The sequence below is a fragment of the Mauremys mutica genome, chromosome 10, assembly GCF_020497125.1.
Source record: "Mauremys mutica isolate MM-2020 ecotype Southern chromosome 10, ASM2049712v1, whole genome shotgun sequence".
In the NCBI taxonomy this organism is placed as follows: Eukaryota; Metazoa; Chordata; order Testudines; family Geoemydidae; genus Mauremys; species Mauremys mutica.
Genome location: NC_059081.1, coordinates 71,010,527 through 71,029,370, shown reverse-complemented (window position 1 = coordinate 71,029,370; position 18,844 = coordinate 71,010,527). Strand labels below are relative to the sequence as shown.

Genomic DNA, 18,844 nt, shown 5'->3' with positions numbered 1-18,844 from the left:
CTGGTGCAGTTTACCCTGGCTTCATACTCATCTGCCCTAGAAGATCACAGTGCTGCAGCTACATCAGTGGCCAAAGACACCAGCTGTAAACAAGATCCTCTGGGTCTGGTTTCTGGGTTACAAGGTTGTGCTGTGTTAGTTGGGTGGTGATGCACTCCTGACAGCACTCTAGAACACTGCTGCTAGCGATGCTCCCTTCTCCAGATTCTGGTGCTGCTGAGATGAGGGACAGAGCCAAACACACCCTGCTACAGCAGCACTACTGGAGATGCACAGATGGAAGTGAAGTGACAGGCAGGAAGAGGATGGGACTTCAATGGGGGCCTTGAAGCATCAACTTCCCATCACCTATTAATGAAATTAAAAGTAACTACCAAAATTGATTGTTTTCACTTTTAAATTAAGATTTTTCTTATGTTCAGTAATAATAAACCAATTAATGATACAAAGAATGCAATTGGTGATAGCAGAAAGAGACATGTACAGCTGTGGAAGGGTTTTTTTTTTTTTGTTTTTTTTTAAAGAGTGTGATTAAGCACAAAGGAAAATGGTAAAATTCTAATCAAATTGCATCTTACACATGGACCATCACTTTTATAGCTTGATGGAAGAGGGCTGTGAGGCTGTGTTGTATATATGGAAAAGGTTGAGAACCTCCTGTTTTAGTTACGATCAGTCCCAGTTTAATTCTGAACATCTTTTTGATGATGATACCCCAAGTTGTTAATTTTATGCTCAAAGAGAACAGCACACACTTTCCTCTCTCAAAATAAATTAAGAAATATATCAAACAACTTTGAACTAGTTCACTCAACTTGAAAGGGTACCATTTCCTAGTGGTTCATTTCAAACAGAAACAGTACTGTATGGATTTAAAGTTAGTTATTTCAAAACACCGCCATGTCAAATTTAAAGATTCACTTAGTTCTTTAGAAAAGCTACATTTGCCTTTTAATCAAGCATCGCAACAAGATGGCAAAGTGGGGTTTAATAAACTGAGCAGTTGATTCATAGTAGATTCCTTGTAATTTCAAAACTTTCAGATCAGAATTATATTTCAGTAAAAAGGCTTGAGCTATATTTAAAACTTTTATCAGCACATAGCCACTGCAGAAGCCATACACATGGCTGCCAAGTCAGCCACATCCAAAGCAGCTTGCAACATGGCCCTAGTCACATATTTTCTCTCACCCACCAGCAAGGAGAACTCTTGCCTAGCTTCTATGATATCGAGTCCTTGCATTTCTGCATGGAGTCCCACAGATTAAAATCATACCTGCCCAGCAGCACCTACTGCATGAGGTTGTAAATCCCACCCACCCCCAGTGGAATAAACTTTCCTACTGAACAGGTCTAATTTCTTCAAGTCTTGACTTTGGGGTTGCACCCTGATGACCCTGCCTCTCTCTCTCAATGGCAGCAGATATCACCAAGGATCCCCAAGGACGGGGGTAGAGAGTGCGGGATGGCTGTACAGGACCTCATAACCCTGGGCTGGAACAAAGTACTTTTGTTCAGTCCTTTTTGATGTGGGGGTGGGGAAGAGAGGCAGGGGTCTACCACAAGGTAGTAACAGGGTCCATAATGGCCTCACTTAGAGGCAAGGCTTCTTTTGACGGGTCCACAGCAGCTAAAATGTCAACTAGACAATGGGAGGCCTTTTTCTCTACCTCTTAGTGTATGCCCAGATTTAAGGCCACCCTCTTCAACAACTCCTGGTGAACCGTATAGTCATCCAGGAGAGGCAACATGCCCCCTCCTGAAACTGCCTCGTCTGGGGAGGCAGAGACCTGCCTCAGGAGTGAATGCTATTCCTCCCTTTTCACCTCAGCAGGATCCTGTTGAGCTGCCTTTTGCAGTTCAGTATTGGGCTAGGTATTAGGAGTCTGGACCAGGTGCTGCCTGATGGGACAATGCCATCTGCCTTTCTCAGGACACCTAATAACCCTGGAAACTGGAGGGGAACCACTCTGGGTTCCAAAAGGGCCAGTGTGACCTCCTCAGCATGAACTTGATGGTACTCTTGTGCCTGGGTCCATGAACAGTAGAAATCCTTGGAGAAGTACCAAGAACGACTCCTCGGACGGGAAGAGTAAGACCCAACCTCCAACTTGGAAGATGACAAGTCTGTCCTTGTTGCAGGAGGCACAGGGCTCGAAGCCTGCCGAAAGAGGCATGCCTTGGCACCAGGGAACAGACAAAAACTCCACTACAACATGAAATTATAGAACTTCATTAAACCTAGCTAAATCCGACTACAACTAAGACCACCACCACTTAAAGAGCTTGCAAAGCAAGGATAGCAGGTCCAATGACCATCATGGGCAGTAAATAGGAATTGAGGGGCCGTGAGGCCAGCTGGTCACTTTATACCAGTGCTATAAGTGTGCGTCTGCAGATAGAGTTCGAGCTGTGCCGATGGATACCACTGAGAGAAAAATTTCTGGCGACTGTGCTCAGGGTGTGCACACACACCTAGAGTGGAATGTACATGTGCAATCACTCGAAGGGGAACACTGGTTTCCTGCAGACTCCTGTTCTCCAAAGTGTCTGTCCTCAGCAAGGCAGTGAAGAGAGGGAGAAAATAAAATAAAATGGAAAAAGCTCCTGCCTGAAGATAGAGAGGAAAGGCCTAGAGCAGTGGTTTTCAACCTTTTTGGGCTCAGGACCTATTTGTAAATGTTTATGGCCTGTAATGACCCAGTAATTTGTCTAAGGGTGGAAGTCCTGAGGGGGTTTTGGTTGGATTCTGCCCCCTGGCAGGTTGGGTCCTGCTTGGCAGTCACCCCACAGTGGCAGCTCCTGCAGCACCTGTGCTGTGAGGCTGGCTGGGCTTAGCTCTCCGCTCCAGGCATTGCAACCTCCAGGGTTGCAGCACTGCTCAGGTTTGGCCCCATCCCCCTGAATGAGCCAAATTTGAGAGAGTGGAGTTGTGATCTGGCTCTTGACATTACAGTCCCACTCACTCACATTTGGCCTACCTGGACTCCCATCATCATGACAGCTGGGCCAAACCTGAGTGGTGATGGGCTCCCAAAGGTCACAGTGCCTGGAGCAGGGAGGCAAGCCAGCCAGCCCTTTGAGTCAGGAGCCACAGGAGCTGTCACATACCCTCAAACATTCTGGCAACCAAATTTTGGGTTCCGACCCACGGATTGGGAAACCCTAGCCTAGAGGAACCTCTTCCTTCTTCCCATGGAGATGAGACACTGAGGGCTGGATCAACGCTCTTGATGCAGCAGGGGCCGATTTAGTGGGTCTAGTGATGACCTGTTAAATCGATGGCAGAGCACTCTCCAGTCGACCACAATTCTCCAACAAGTTGACCTAAGCTACAACGACTCCAACTAAGTTATTCCCATAGCTGGAGTAGCATAATTTAGGTCAATTTACCCTGGTAGTGAAGACAGGCCCTGAGTTAGAGGCAGTAAATTCTCTGACCAGATCCACTTGCTAGCACTACATTGTAAACCGAGAGAGAACTTAAAAACAGAGGAGCTTCCATAGCTGGAAAATGAGGAAGAATAATCCAGTTGTAATGGATAATGGAATATCAGGTGCCCAGGAAGGAAAAGAAATATACTCTTCTGAAGTACAGTTCAAAAAGGACAACGATACTTGGACACGCTGTGCTTAGAGTTTAAAAGACTATTTTTTTCTGTTTATTGAAAGAACATTTTTGCCCCAATACAACTTTTTCAAAAGGTTCTTTATTGCCAGAAAATAGGTCACTCATTTAAAACCCATTTTGAAATGCATCTTTAACACAAACTTCTTAGCCTTTAAAAAACAGCATGTAAAATATTTAATTTATGGCGTAAAAATGCTTTAGAGAGAATAACTGATTAAACAGGAAAGAGGTTTGTATGTATACTGCATGAAACAGTTTTCCATGTCTCAAACTATGGAATAAAAAGGTAGTGTGGCTTCTTACACCTGCTCAGATAACACGTCATAAGAAAGTACTTTATTAATCTAGCGGATCACAACGTGTGACTAACTTGTTTTGCCAGTGCTCTGCAATTATGACGCTTTCTGCTCTGCATATGAAACTGCTCTCACTTGTTTTTAATTATCTTTCTACAGAACTTTCATATATGCAACTCATTCTTAAAATTCAATATTCTTAATCAAGCATTTAGTATTTCAGAACTTAAAATTTGCATCTCTGCAAAAGTAGCTTTTAAGAAGCAACATGAATGCAAATGTTACACTCAAAAATTAGCAAGAGAACATTTCATAAACAAAACCCTTCATTGAACATGAAAATATTCATTTATTTTACAATAAAGTGAATTTAAGACACATACAAATCAGTTGAGTGATTAACTTGAAATGTTTCTTTTTAAAAGAATCTTTATCGATAATATGCCCCCCTAGAACAATCTATGCTGATTAAGGTACCAAACATTAAAAATTGAGGTTCCAGGATTTATTTATTTTTTGGGGGGGTGGGGGAGGGGAAATCAACTGGAGGGCCAGACAGTTAACCAATGGGCTCTGATATACTAAACATGTGTATTTTAAAACATGTTTCAGAAGTGGGATTAAGGAATGATAGGGGAGACATACCCAAAACACAAGAACTCTCCTTGAAGTCCACTGAGAATATTGCCATGCAAATTTAATTTATTTCGGTAGCACTTAGACACTATAGCAGCAGTTCGCAAACAGTGGGTTGGGACCCAAAAGTAGGTCATGACCCCATTTTAATGGGGTCACCACAGCCAGCATTAGATTTGCTGGGACCCAGGACTGAAGCCCAAGCTGCACCCCAACCCAGAGTGGTGGGGCTTGGGCCCCAGCCCCGTCCCAGTCTATCCTACTCGGGAAGACAGGGCTCGGGATAAGGCTCTGTGCTGCCGCCGTCCCGTGTGGTCCCACCCCGGGTCATGCAGTAATTTTGTTGTAAGAAGGGGGTCGCGGTGCAATGAAGTTTGAGAACCGCTGCACTACAGTGATGAAAACTACAGAGGACAGTAAAATAAACAGCCCCCACATAAGGAAAAAAGCTATCTGAAAAGTCTTACATTATATATTCTTGTTTACCTAAAAAGTAGAGTTCCAATGAATCATTCTTATAATGCCGGCTAACAGCCTTTAGTAAAATAAATAGTCAATAGATTGTTAGCAGGACAGATGTGTAGAATTATGGATGTATTATTTTCAAGTAAAATATCTGAACAGTTTCTTTCACTTACTTTCCTTTCCAAGCCCAGACTTGAAGATTCTGCATTTCATGGCTATCTAAAAGTGTGGAAGAAATGTCACCATCCCAAATAAAGGGATTTGCTGGAGAGCAAATAAGAAAGTGGGATTTCCAAATATTCTTTCATTTCTAATTTAAGTTTGCACATAATGAGCAACTAATATGAAACTTTTTTTTTTTTAAGCAGCAGCTGCAAGTCATCTTTTTGTCACAAGACCAAAGTTCACTAAGTATCAGAGGGGTAGCCGTGTTAGTCTGGATCTGTAAAAGCAGCAAAGAGTCCTGTGGCCCCTTATAGACTAACAGACGTTTTGGAGCATGAGCTTTCGTGGGTGAATACCCACTTTGTCGGATGCATGTAGTGGAAATTTCCAGGGGCAAGTATATATATGTGCAAGCAAGAAGCAGGCTAGAGATAACGAGGTTAGTTCAATCAGGAAGGATGAGGCCTTCTTCTAGCAGCTGAGGTGGGAAAACCAAGGGAGGAGAAACTGGTTCTGTAGTTGGCAAGCCATTCACGGTCTTTGTTTAATCCTGAGCTGATGGTGTCAAATTTGGAGATGAACTGAAGCTCAGCAGTTTCTCTTTGAAGTCTGGCCCAGAAGGTTTTTTTGCTGCAGGATGGCCACCTTAAGATCTGCTATTGTGTGGCCAGGGAGGTTGAAGTGTTCTCCTACAGGTTTTTGTATATTGCCATTCCTAACATCTGATTTGTGTCCATTTATCCTTTTCCGTAGAGACTGTCCAGTTTGGCCAATGTACATAGAAGAGGAGCATTGCTGGCATATGATGGCGTATATTACATTGGTGGACGTGCAGGTGAATGAACCAGTGATGGTGTGGCTGATCTGGTTAGGTCCTGTGATGGTGTCGCTGGTGTAGATATGTGGGCAGAGTTGGCATCGAGGTTTGTTGCATGGATTGGTTCCTGAGTTAGAGTTACTATGGTGCGGTGTGCAGTTACTTGTGAGAATATGCTTCAGGTTGGCAGGTTGTCTGTGGGCGAGGACTGGCCTGCCACCCAAGGCCTGTGAAAGTGTGGGATCATTGTCCAGGATGGGTTGTAGATCCCTGATGATGCGTTGGAGGGGCTTTAGCTAGGGACTGTATGTGATGGCCAGTGGAGTCTTGCTGGTTTCTTTCTTGGGTTTGTCTTGCAGTAGGAGGCTTCTGGGTACATGTCTGGCAAACCCTACCTGGTACCACCCACAGGGCTGCCGCAGAGATTCATGGATTTGCAGGACTGAGCCAGATTTGGGTACTTCACTACAGAAATGCCTGGCATGACACCATTCACTGTGGTCACTCTGAATGGTGCTATGGTCCTTAGTAGACCATGCATGTTTGATGAATGCTCTTCAACGTATTCTCACTCTCCAACATACACTGCCTTTTCAAACAAAGTTTTTGATTCATCTATACTACAATCTTATTATAGCCCTGTTTGGGGAGGGAGGAAGAAGGGAAAACCTATCACTTCATGTTTACCAAAAACCAAGTTTTCAACATCCGCTCAAGTTGAGCCAGAGCCTTCCCTTAGGCTGTGCACATCATTAGTAAAAATTATTTGGAACAATATAACCAAAACAGGTATCAGCCCAAACATCAACTATCTAGAATCTGGCTTTGGCAAGGTTCAGAAGAATTGTCCCAGAAGAATAAATTTCTACCTCACAATACAGAGCATGTTTTAAAAGAAATAGGTAGTAAGAATATCTCAGTGTAAACCAGAGGAAAATAAGACATGATTCACCACGGAAGTCTAGCTCAACACTTGGCAAGATAATTGCATCTCTAGTCAAAATAAAAGGTCAGGATTAAAAATGAGGCAAACTAACACTTGACTGAAGTCAAAATTTCATACTTGACAGGTATTAAGGTAACATGATAGGATCCAAGGCTCAAGATTAAATGGTCCCTTCTAAGAGCTGTATAAAGCATGTACTGAACATCACCCTACACACACACACACAATGGCAAGGTCATTCTCCCTCACACCGCAGATTTTCTTTATTTCCCTAAATACCCTACACTAAAAGAAAAAGGAGCCAGATGAAACTAGAATCATGCCAGCAGAAATGAGGGCTTCAACTGTATCAGTGTGCCCCATGTTTCCTAAGGCACTCTCATTCACGTCAGTAATTGCACTCTATATACAACTCCACTTATGTACCAAATACTTAATTTGCAATACATATTCCATGTTTGGAATGACCAAGTTTGGTCATTACTCCAAACATTCATAGAATTTTCAAGTGCTGATTTTTAAAAATAAATAAATCTTTAACAGATCTTTTAACTCTAAAGCATTCAGATGACAAGTGCCAAAACAGTTTAAAGTAGCATACAAGCAGGTGAGTGGGAGCATGAGTGGGACTCAATTAGGCATACAAGAAAAGCATTTCAGGATAAACTGTGCTAGAATTATTTGTTTGGTGACTGTGAAAGAGTGAAAGTCATAATAAAACAAATACAAATCAAAACTGGTCTTAACTACTTCGCTTTTAGAGGTTTCCAAATGCCCCTCCTCCTAGGAGAGGATTCTTTGCTGTGTCATCAGTAAGGGGCGGAGCCAGGAATAGCAACTACCTATAAAAATTGATGACGACAAGGCTCTGGATGCCAATATCTCTAACAGCAGCAGAATTTGGATGAGCTCTGGCAAGAGATGGAGAAGTCAGAAGCAAGAAGCACCTGTGCTGCTGCCCCACCCTCACCCAGACTTCTGGTAGCAGCATGACTAAAGGAGATTCATCCCCTCCCGTAACATCACCGGTAAGTTGCTCCTGGGGAATAAGAAAGGCATTTACTAAGAAGGTGTTCTTTTTACGGAGGTTCTCTGAGAAATGTTCCACAGCATCCTACTGATGTGGGAAAGCCCAATAGCCACAGAACTCTTATTCCTGCTTAGAGAGAGAGAGAGAGAGAGAATAACTATCCATTAGCTTGGAATACAGTTCATCACACAGCAACTACTCAAACTGTAGTCATTTGTGCAATTTCAGTTTTGTCATGCAAATATTCCAACACAAAATTTGTTTCTAAAAAGACCTATATCTAGTCTCCACACTGCACAATGCCAAGTGCAAACTTCAAGAGCTCAAATAAAGAAACTGCTTCTTCTAGTTACCTGCTAATCTCTTATTTGGTTCTGGGCCAAGATTTTCAAAGACAGGAACCTAATTTTAGGCCCTTCCAGCCTGATTTAGGCTCCTAAATCAATGGAGGTGATTCTCAGTATTAATGAGGAAACCACCACCTAGTATCTCCCACCTGACTTCCTTAGCTCTATGCCCAGCATCAGAAACATTTAAAAGAATATTATGCCAAGTAATTTAGGCCTAAAATCAAGGTTTTGCAACAAATAAACAAAAAAATACAAAAAGGAAAGTTATAAAATACAATGTAAATTGAAGTGCCATATTTTGGGGGTTCTTTCCAGTTTTTTGAGAATGGAAGATTAACAAAACATTGTGTTAGTGCAGGACAACCTTGAAAGCACAACTGACCAAACTAGTTTCCCTACCCAAATTCAATAAACGGCAGAGAGTCGTCCTTTTTACTTAGCTGAACCATATCCCTTCGGAATGTCAAGATTCCCCTATTTATTTTAAACCTGTTACAGACTACGCATGAAGTTGGAAAAGTGTAGGTATGTTTCATCTATGTCTATCCAAGGACAAAGTTTCAGAGAGCTACTTGAGCCATTAGCCAGTTTAAACTGTATTAAAAATACTTGTCTTCCTAACACAAAAGTTACCTGGGATTTGCCGAATACATAAAGTCAACAGTAAAATTTAAGCTATAAATTGTTGGATAGGCTCAGGATACCTACAAGTTTTTCTGCAGAAAACGGTAATATGTAGTTTTATAAGAAAAATATTATTTAACCATGGTGCTCTTAAAAATATACCAGTGTTACAAAGTTCAAAGATATTTTGGCAGTTAACTTCTAACAGAAGCATTTTTGCTCATTAAAGGGGAAAGCGGGTGTTAAGTCACCTAGTTCACTTGTTAAATAATTGATGAGAAGCACCAACAGAACCACAATCCCATGGAAACTACAACCCATTTACATACATAGAGTACAGTATAATGTATTTAATTCTAAAAGGAATTAAATATGTGAGCAAAAGGAAGTTCTTCAGAGAAACAGCTAAAAGGTTTAATGATACATAATTTAACAGATAGAAGCGTAAGAGGGAAAAATAATTCCCCACATTCTTGAGTGAGATTTAATATGGATGCAATCAAAATCTCCAGTTTTATTGCAAGTTTAATTTTCAGATTAAATATGCTCATGCAGAGAAGTTGGAAAATAAAAACCTACTGTAACCCTCCAAAATTGTTCATTCAGCACAAAATGTGAAAGTTTTCAAACACAACAATAAAAAAAATCCACTTGCAATCGGCAAAACACTCATTGTTTTTCTTTTGCCAGCTCTTCTAATTATTTTGTTCCTATACTGAAGGAAAAATTTTCCCCTTACCTGGATGGCTTTGGGAGCTCATTGTTAGCAGTGTCTAGTTCTTTGGAAGGGATTCAAAATGGATCAGTTTCCACACAAGCAACAGCAGCCCTGCAGAGCTCCAATGCTTCACCAATACATAGACAGACAGAGAAGGGGGATTAATTCATAAACACCAAATTAAATCCAGGGCAGAATAACATTCTGTGCTGTAAACAAAGTAATCCAACAGGATGGCAGAATATCTTCAAATGGTTTTCAGAATGTGAACCTGTAATTATAAGAAAAAGATAATATTAGAAAAGTAGGTTTCTTACAACTGCAGAAGTTATACAATAAACAACACATTGTTTCTTTGGGAGAATTTTTAAATTGAGGTAGCATTTAAAGGTAAACATACATATGTTCCTCAAAAGAGAGACTTCAAAATGTGTAGAGGTGGTCTTTATTTAGAAGTTTTGTAATTACCGTACAGGAAAAATGCAAATAAATATGAACCATAGTAAGAAAGCCTTTCAATATACATATTTTAAACAAAAGTTTGTTTATTTTTTAATTAATCTGATATTTCAACAGTACTGCAGGAAACTACTTCATTTCCAATAGTTTCCATATTTCAACAGCCACACTCAGCCATATGTACGAGTACTAACTGCTCTTCATCCATCTGTTCTCATTTGCCTCAACAGAAATCCAAAGAAAGATTTCTAAATGGCAGGTCACCATATTACCCTATGCCAAATTATGGGGAAAAATCTTCAAGCATGAAAAATAGGAATAACGCAATAACAGCTAATGTTTTTAATAAAGGGGAAAGTAAAATTGGCAAAAAAATAAATCAGCTGTTTTCAATCTTCTGCTGGGTCATACATTTGATGAAGACCTATTATCTTATCTGGTATACCCTCTCAAAATGCAACTTTACCCCCTGAAATATATGGTCTAGCAAGTATGTCCAGTCTTAAAATGCTCCACAGATGGTGCTTCTAACATGCAGCTTGAAAGATTTCCACAGGGAGGAACTGAGTCCTAATATTTAGCCTGAGTTTTTCCTTTTCATATTTTATTTCTATTTATCCTATGCATCTATTTATCCTAGTTATAACCCACTGTATCACCCAAAGACATTCACTCTCTTTCATATTATACCCTTCAAGCATTTTTTAGATAGCTGTGACAGACATACCTGTGTAAAGAGCAGGCCTATTTTGTACCAGTACAAGACCTAATATGGATGCAGTTATTCTGGTATAAAGGTGCCTTATATTGGTATAGCTTATTCCTCTTCCAGATATAAACACCTTTATATAGGTATAACTATATACATTAAGGAGGTTGTCTCACCTTACCTATACCTGTATAGTTAAAGTGGTTTAGATTATGTTTAGACAAACCCTTAGGTTAAACTAAACCTCGTTATTTTAATTTTTATGCACATGTATCAATCTCTTTAATCCCTGCAATCGTTGTAATTTTGTTACTTCTTTCTGATGAGGTGGCCAGAACTGAAGACACTATTGCAAATAGTTCCTGCTCTATTAATGAACGTTCCTGCTTTGCAATATAATGCCTCAGCACGTGTGCCCTAAAAGGCTGACCTTTACTGTTATATTGCATTAACAAGTCTCTAATTTGCTATTCGCCTGAGATGTCGCAATGTCAGCTCTTGCCAAGTTTCTATGCCCATTTTGAATGTGTTCTGGATTATTTTTTTTTTTTTATGAATTAGAGGGCATGAAATACCTTGAAAAATTCAATTTCTGGCCCACACTCTAATCCAGTGGTTCTCAACCAGGGGTACACGTACCACTGAGGGTACACAGAGGTCTTCTGGGGGTACCTCAAACTCATCTAAACATTTGCCTAGTTCAGTGTTTCTCAACCTGGGGGTTGCGACCCCCAGAGGGAGTCACAGGATAGGTTGGGGGGGGGGGGTCACAAGTCCAGAGTCAGCATTTGGGTGTGGCAAGCAGGGCAACTGCCTAAGGTCCCATGCCACAGGGGCTCCCGCGAAGCTGAGCGAATACCCACTTCATCAGACTCATGTGGGTATTCACCCACGACAGCTTATGCTCCAATACTTCTCTTAGTCTATCAGGTGCCACAGGACTCTGTCACTTTTTACAGATCCAGACTAACACAGCTACCCCTCTGATACCCTACACAGTTACACATTCGTGTGGAAATTTTCACACTCAGCAGAAGTTTTACTGATTAAAAAAAAAACTTCTCTTGGGACACTGTGATGGGATATTCACCCCCCACTTACCCTGAAAGGGTTCATGCAAATTGAGAAGGGACTAATTAATCCAACAGGTCACAGCTGTGGGGAATCAGGTGGCCAAGTAAGCCCCTGATTGAGTGAGGGGGCCCAGCTGAGAAGGAGGGAGCTGGGTTAGGGCTATAAGGCAGGAAATTGGGAGCAGAAGGGGGGCTGCCAGGAAAATCTACCATCGCTCCCTGGGAGAAGGGAGGTGCATTTGGACCGACATACCCAGGGGGAGCCAGGAAGGTAGGACAGGGCTTAGGGCAGGGGTGGCCAACCTGTGGCTCCTTGTATAGGCACTGACTCCAGGGCTGGAGCTACAGGTGCCAACTTTCCAATGTGCCAGGGAGTGCTCACTGCTTAACCCCTGCCCCTGCCCCAGGCCCTGCCCCGACTCCACCCCTTCCTGCCCCCTCCCCTGAGCCTGCAGTGCCCTTGCTCCTCCCTGCTCACCCCCAGAGCTTCCTGCATGCCATGAAACAGCTGATCGGAAGGGAGGGGTAGGTGCTGATCGGTGGGGCTGCCAGTAGGCGAGATCACTGGGAGCGGAGGTGGGGGGTGAGCTGATGGGGGGGCTGCTGACATATTACTATGTCTCTTTGGCAATGTACATTGATACATTCTGGCTCCTTCTCAGGCTCAGGTTGGCCACCCCGGCTTAGGGAAAGGCAGTAAGGTCTAGAAGGGAACTGACCTTGACTGCTAGCTAGAGGGTCCCTGAGCCAGAACCCGGAGTAGAGGGCAGGTCCCAGTTCCCTGCCAGCCACTGAGGGAGTGTCACTACGATGAAGTAAATAGGAAGACTACCTGGGTCTATTTATGGGAAGAGACTTTCCAACCCCCAAAGGGGAAACCATCTGGTGACCTGGCTGGAGGGCCCAGTCATGAAAAGGCAGCAACAGGTCATGGAGCAAGAGAAGGGCCGCAGACCCAGAAAGGTAGAGAGAGACAGCATGCAACTGTGGGAGGAGGCATTGACCTGGACAGTTATTCCCCAGAACGGACAGGAGGAAGCACCATCCTGTTGGTGAGTGGAGCACCAGTCACACACAGGCAGCTCATACAATATTACTTTTTTCATTTTTCCCAACCAGATACTACACAGTTGCTTTGGGTGTTTTGGATAGCTCAGATAGCCAGTCTGGCATAAATCTAACTATTTATTGGAAGTGTGATAGCAACCCAAGATCCCAATCAGAATTCCATTCCCAGGAGCTAACATGTAGGTTGAGTGTAGACAATAGTAGTACAAGCTACAACTGGAGTGAGCAGGGTGATGGTAGACACAGGCCATGTTACTTTCAGTATCCAGTGTTCCTGTAGCCATGTTGGTCCCAGGATTATAGATAAAAAGTGGGTGAGCTACTCTCTTTTATTAGACCAATCTCTGTTGGTGAGAAAAGCTTTTTAGCTTACACAGAGCTCTTCTTCAGGTCTGGGAAATATACGCAGAGTGTCACAGCAAAATACAAGGTGGAACAGATTGTTAACTACTTATGCTGAATAATCTGTTCCACCTTGTATTTAGCTGTGTTAGGTTCCAGATCTGACACAGCAGTTTATATATATTTTCTCTCTCTCTCCAAGGTTGTATACACACACAATGTAGGGTTTTTTGGAGGGCACTAGAAGTTTTAATTTAGATTCTTATTAAAGGTTAAAATTTTGTTTTAAAAGGAAACAATCACTCCTACCTAATGATGTTGTCAGTTTCTTGTTCTGCAACATTGTTAAAGCAATAGGAAGCATAGCAGACACTTGTTTCAGTAACAGAGCAAACAGAGCTAAAGCACAGATGAGTTCTCCTGGGTTTGCGTAAATTAAGGAGGGAGGCTGTGCTACAATGACTCTTACAATTTCACCTTTTAGACAGCAGAAACTTGGGTTGGGCTTTGCCTTAGCCTGGGATGGCAGACTTATCAAGAGATTCTTACTGAATTATTTCACTCTTCAATATCATTTGCCTTTTAAAAAAGGATCAATTTGCTTTAAGAACCACAGCTTTCTCAAAACACAATATGAAACCAAAAAGCAAGCCACTAAAGTACAGAACCATTATTTGCCATAAATTAGAAAGTATGTTATTAGGGGGCTGTCTATGAGAAGCATCTGTGGGTTAGAAAGCAGGCCCTTATAATAGCACAGTATGCAACACACTCTCATATAAGAGGAAATCCTTTAGGCTGGTATGGACAGATGCATGGACCATGGTCATCTACACTGAGGCAGCTTACTGATGGGAAGTCTTGGAACCAAACAACTCACCCTATCTAAAAATTGGTAAATGCATCAAAGATCCAACAGACTGTCTTATAAAAATCTAAATGCTGGCATTTTTCTAACATATTTACAAGGGCAAGAAACAGATTTCCTGCCATAGGATGACATTTATAGGTAAGGAAGTATTAACTACTCTCATTCATAGGGTATGTCTACACTGCCCGCCGGATCGGATCGGTGGGTAGTGATCGATCTATCGGGGATCGATTTATTGCATCTAGTGTAGACACGATAAATCGATCCCCGATCGCTCGGCCGTCGATTCCTGTACTCCACCACAGCGAGAGGCGGAAGCGGGGTTGACGGGGGAGCGGCAGCAGTGGACCCTGCACTGTGAGGACACGAGGTTAAGTCAACCTAAAATACGTTGACTTCAGCTACGCTATTCTCGTAGCTGAAATTGTTTATCTTAGGTCGATCCTCTCCCACCCTAGTGTAGACCAGGCCACAGTCAATCCATTAGTCTAGAATGAGCAACTTAAACATTAAAAAGCAGTCCAAACAGTAGTACAAGATAGTAGTACAATATTCCTTTTTGTCCAAGCACTAAAAATGGATCTTAAGGAATCTTATGGAATGTGCTCTCAAACTCGAGAGGAGAATATCCTCAGCCTTCCCCTAGGACTCAACAACAATTGTTGCATCTAAAGTCTCTAAACCTTTATTCCTGACAGCTTAAAACATGAATGACAGCTGACTTCTTGAAGAAAACAGTAATGTATGGGTAGGATTTGATAGTTCCACAGACATAAGCACTTGCCTACACGTCGAGTTAACTCATAGCAAGCCAGGGTGCGAATCTACAGCAATCAAGTTTACTAACTCACTGTGTGGACCCTGCTACAGTGCATTAAAAAATTCCGTAGTGCACTGTGGCATGCTACCATTTCAAAGAGCAATATGTCAAAGTACACTAGGGGATTTTTAGTGCACTGTAGTAGGGTCCACAGGATAAGTTAGTGCATGGCAAGCTAGAGCGCTGTAAAATCATACTTTGGCATGCCATGCAATAGTTTGCCTTGTAGACTAGACCTAAGTGATGCAGTCTTATTTCCACAGGATGAGTAGAGAACGATCCTATGAATCATATCCTGATTCCAATGGTAAGGAGAAACACCTTTGAAAAGAAACTCTAGAGTTCTCCATAGTGCCAATTTGTCAGGGTGGAATTTTAAGAAGGGTTTTGATTGATTTAGAGTATTCAGATCTCTGATTGGTCAGAAAAAAAGTAACTGCCACAAGAATCATAGAATATCAGGGTTGGAAGTGACCTCAGGAAGTCATCTAGTCCAATCCCCTGCTCAAAGCAGGACCAATCCCCAGTCAGGGCTTTCTCAAGCCTGACCTTAAAAACCTCTAAGGAAGGAGATTCCACCACCTCCCTAGGGAACCCATTCCAGTGCTTTACCACCCACCTAGTGAAAAAGTTTTTCCTCATATCCAACCTAAACCTCCCCCACTGCAACTTGAGACCATTACTCCTTGTTCTGTCATCTGCTGCCACTGAGAACAGTCTAGATCCATCCTCTTTGGAACCCCCTTTCAGGTAGGTGAAAGCAGCTATCAAATCCCCCTCTCATTCTTCTCTTCTGCAGACTAAACAATCCCAGTTCCCTCAGCCTCTCCTCATAAGTCATGTGCTCCAGCCTCCTAATCATTTTTGTTGCCCTCCGCTGGACTCTTTCCAATTTTTCCATATCCTTCTTGTAGTGTGGGGCCGAAAACTGGACACAGTACTCCAGATGAGGCCTCACCAATGCCAAATAGAGGGGAATGATCACGTTCCTCAATCTGCTGGCAAGAAAGGCTTCTTTAGTCAAAAAGTAAGTTGTAGTATCCAAAGATTCTAAGGCAGTGGTATCTGATCTTTTGAACACCCGTGTGCCACAAAGAGCAGAAAGCAATCCACAAATGGATAGCTCCAACATGGGGAACCTCTGATGTGCACAGAGATGATCTACTCTGCTTCCCTAGCCCCTGGTTCTGGAGGTGTACTAAAGGTGGGGGGAGAATGGCTCAAATTCACTGCGCTCAGACTATCACCAGCTGACCTATGGTACCTAAGGGAAAAAGGAAGTAAGCATTTGTTTCCAGGAGCATGATGATAGGACTGTTTAACAGATGTTCTCCAATTACTAAATTTCATTTCAGAAGCCTAGTGTTTTTCCTCATCACTTTTCTCCGTCTATAACTAGATTTTCAGAGCACTTTTTACTGTTCTAGAGTATTTTTCCCACACACACTTTCCCCAGACCACTTTTCTCCCTGGTCAGCCAACTAGCCAACAATGGGTACAGGTTCATATATGGACAGGAGAAGGCTGTATGCAGTAAGACAGTTTTCCAGATATGTTTGTACACATTTTGTGGCCAGGAAAGCAGACAAAGCTTTCTATAATGAACTGAGTTAATTCATTAGAATCCAAGAATCCTATGCTGTTTTAACATGTGAGTATGTTTTGACAATCTGCCTCTCTCTTCCTTCCCTCTACCCACACCACAGCTGTGTCACTGCATTAGTTATAGCTACATATTTGAACTAACCAGTAGTTAAGGTTATGACAGCACTTCTCTTTACAAACCTCTATTATTTTAAAGAGTTTAAATAGCTATAGAATTTCACTCAAGAAAAAAACAAAACTTAATTTATGGGTGAAGTGCTAAGACTGACTTAAAACAAAGAAAACAGGGTTGCTTCAGGATGTCCGTAGAGCAGTAGTGACCTCATTTCAGATTGGGACCTTGTCTGATGTCCATGCCTTGGACACTAAAAGATGGGATGATTACAACACTCAGGGTTAAACAAAATATCATTTTACAAACTTCAGATAAGTACAGAATGCACAGTATGACTACCCAGTATAGCATGCATGGTGCATATTACACCTGTCTGCTACAGACTGCAATGGTTTCAAATTTACTTCTGTGCTCAACGTACGACCTTTGTAACACAAGCCTTAAACCATACAAGTTAAAGACAACTTGTATCACAGCCTTGTGTAACCACCAAGCTTTGTGGAAGACAGTCATTAAAGGAGGAAGAAAGACTAGACATCTCCAGCAACTGATGACAGGATATAGAACCTTTCACTGCTAGGTGACTTTTGGCTAAGTTATTTCCATCTGACACTGTACAGTGGCCTTTGTGAAAAGGTGCAACACTTTTACTCATAGAATCATAGAATCTCAGGGTTGGAAGGGACCTCAGGAGGTCATCTAGTCCAACCCCCTGCTCAAAGCAGGACCAAACCCAACTAAATCATCCCAGCCAGGGCTTTGTCAAGCCTGACCTTAAAAACCTCTAAGGAAGGAGATTCCACTACCTCCCTAGGTAACCCATTCCAGTTCTTCACCACCCTACTAGTGAAAAAGTTTTTCCTAATGTCCAACCTAAACCTCCCCCTCTGCAACTTGAGACCATTACTCCTTGTTCTGTCATCTTCTACAACTGAGAACAGTCTAGATCCATCCTCTTTGGAACCCCCTTTCAGGTAGTTGAAAGCAGCTATCAAATCCCCCCTCATTCTTCTCTTCTGCAGGCTAAACAATCCCAATTCCCTCAGCCTCTCCTCATAAGTCATGTGCTCCAGCCCCCTAATCATTTTTGTTGCCCTCCGCTGGACTCTCTCCAATTTATCCACATCCTTCTTGTAGTGTGGGGCCCAAAACTGGACACAGTACTCCAAATGAGGCCTCACCAGTGCTGAGTAGAGGGGAATGATCACATCCCTCGATCTGCTGGAAATGCCCCTCCTTATACAACCCAAAATGCCATTAGCCTTCTTGGCAACAAGGGCACACTGTTGACTCATATTCAGCTTTTCGTCCACCGTAACCCCTAGGTCCTTTTCTGCAGAACTGCTGCCCAGCCATTCGGTCCCTAGTCTGTAACAGTGCATGGGATTCTTCCGTCCTAAGTGCAGGACTCTGCACTTGTCCTTGTTGAACCTCATCAGGTTTCTTTTGGCCCAATCCTCTAATTTGTCTAGGTCCCTCTGTATCCTATCCCTACCCTCCAGCGTATCAACCACTCCTCCCAGTTTAGTGTCATCTGCAAACTTGCTAAGGGTGCAGTCCACACCATCCTCCAGATCGTTAATGAAGATATTGAATAAAACCGGCCCCAGCACCGACCCTTGGGGCACTCCACTTGATACCGGCTGCCAACTAGACATGGAACCATTGATCACTACCCGTTGAGCCCGACCATCTAGCCAGTTTTCTATCCACCTTACCGTCCATTCATACTTCTTTAACTTGCTGGCAAGAATACTGTGGGAGACTGTATCAAAAGCTTTGCTAAAGTCCAGAAATAGCACATCCACTGCTTTCCCCTCATCCACAGAGCCGGTTATCTCATCATAGAAGGCAATTAGGTTAGTCAGGCATGACTTGCCCTTGGTGAATCCATGCTGACTGTTCCTGATCACTTTCCCCTCCTTCAAGTGGTTCAGGATTGATTCCTTGAGGACCTGTTCCATGATTTTTCCAGGGACTGAGGTGAGACTGACTGGCCTGTAGTTCCCTGGATCTTCCTTCTTCCCTTTTTTAAAGATGGGCACTACATTAGCTTTTTTCCAGTCGTCCGGGACCTCCCCCGATCGCCATGATTTTTCAAAGA

The 18,844-nt window shown here is 42.6% G+C and overlaps 1 protein-coding gene across 1 annotated transcript in view; it reads right to left on the bottom strand.

The window, feature by feature from the left end:
• The window catches only part of HDAC4 (histone deacetylase 4), a 449,638-nt gene that overhangs the window by 386,005 nt on the left and 44,789 nt on the right, over window positions 1-18,844 (bottom strand). The window contains exon 4 of the mRNA XM_045032382.1: window positions 9,700-9,949. Within this exon, the coding sequence (XP_044888317.1) occupies window positions 9,700-9,721 (22 nt within the window). The 5' untranslated portion in view covers window positions 9,722-9,949. The remainder of the gene's footprint in view (window positions 1-9,699; window positions 9,950-18,844) is intronic.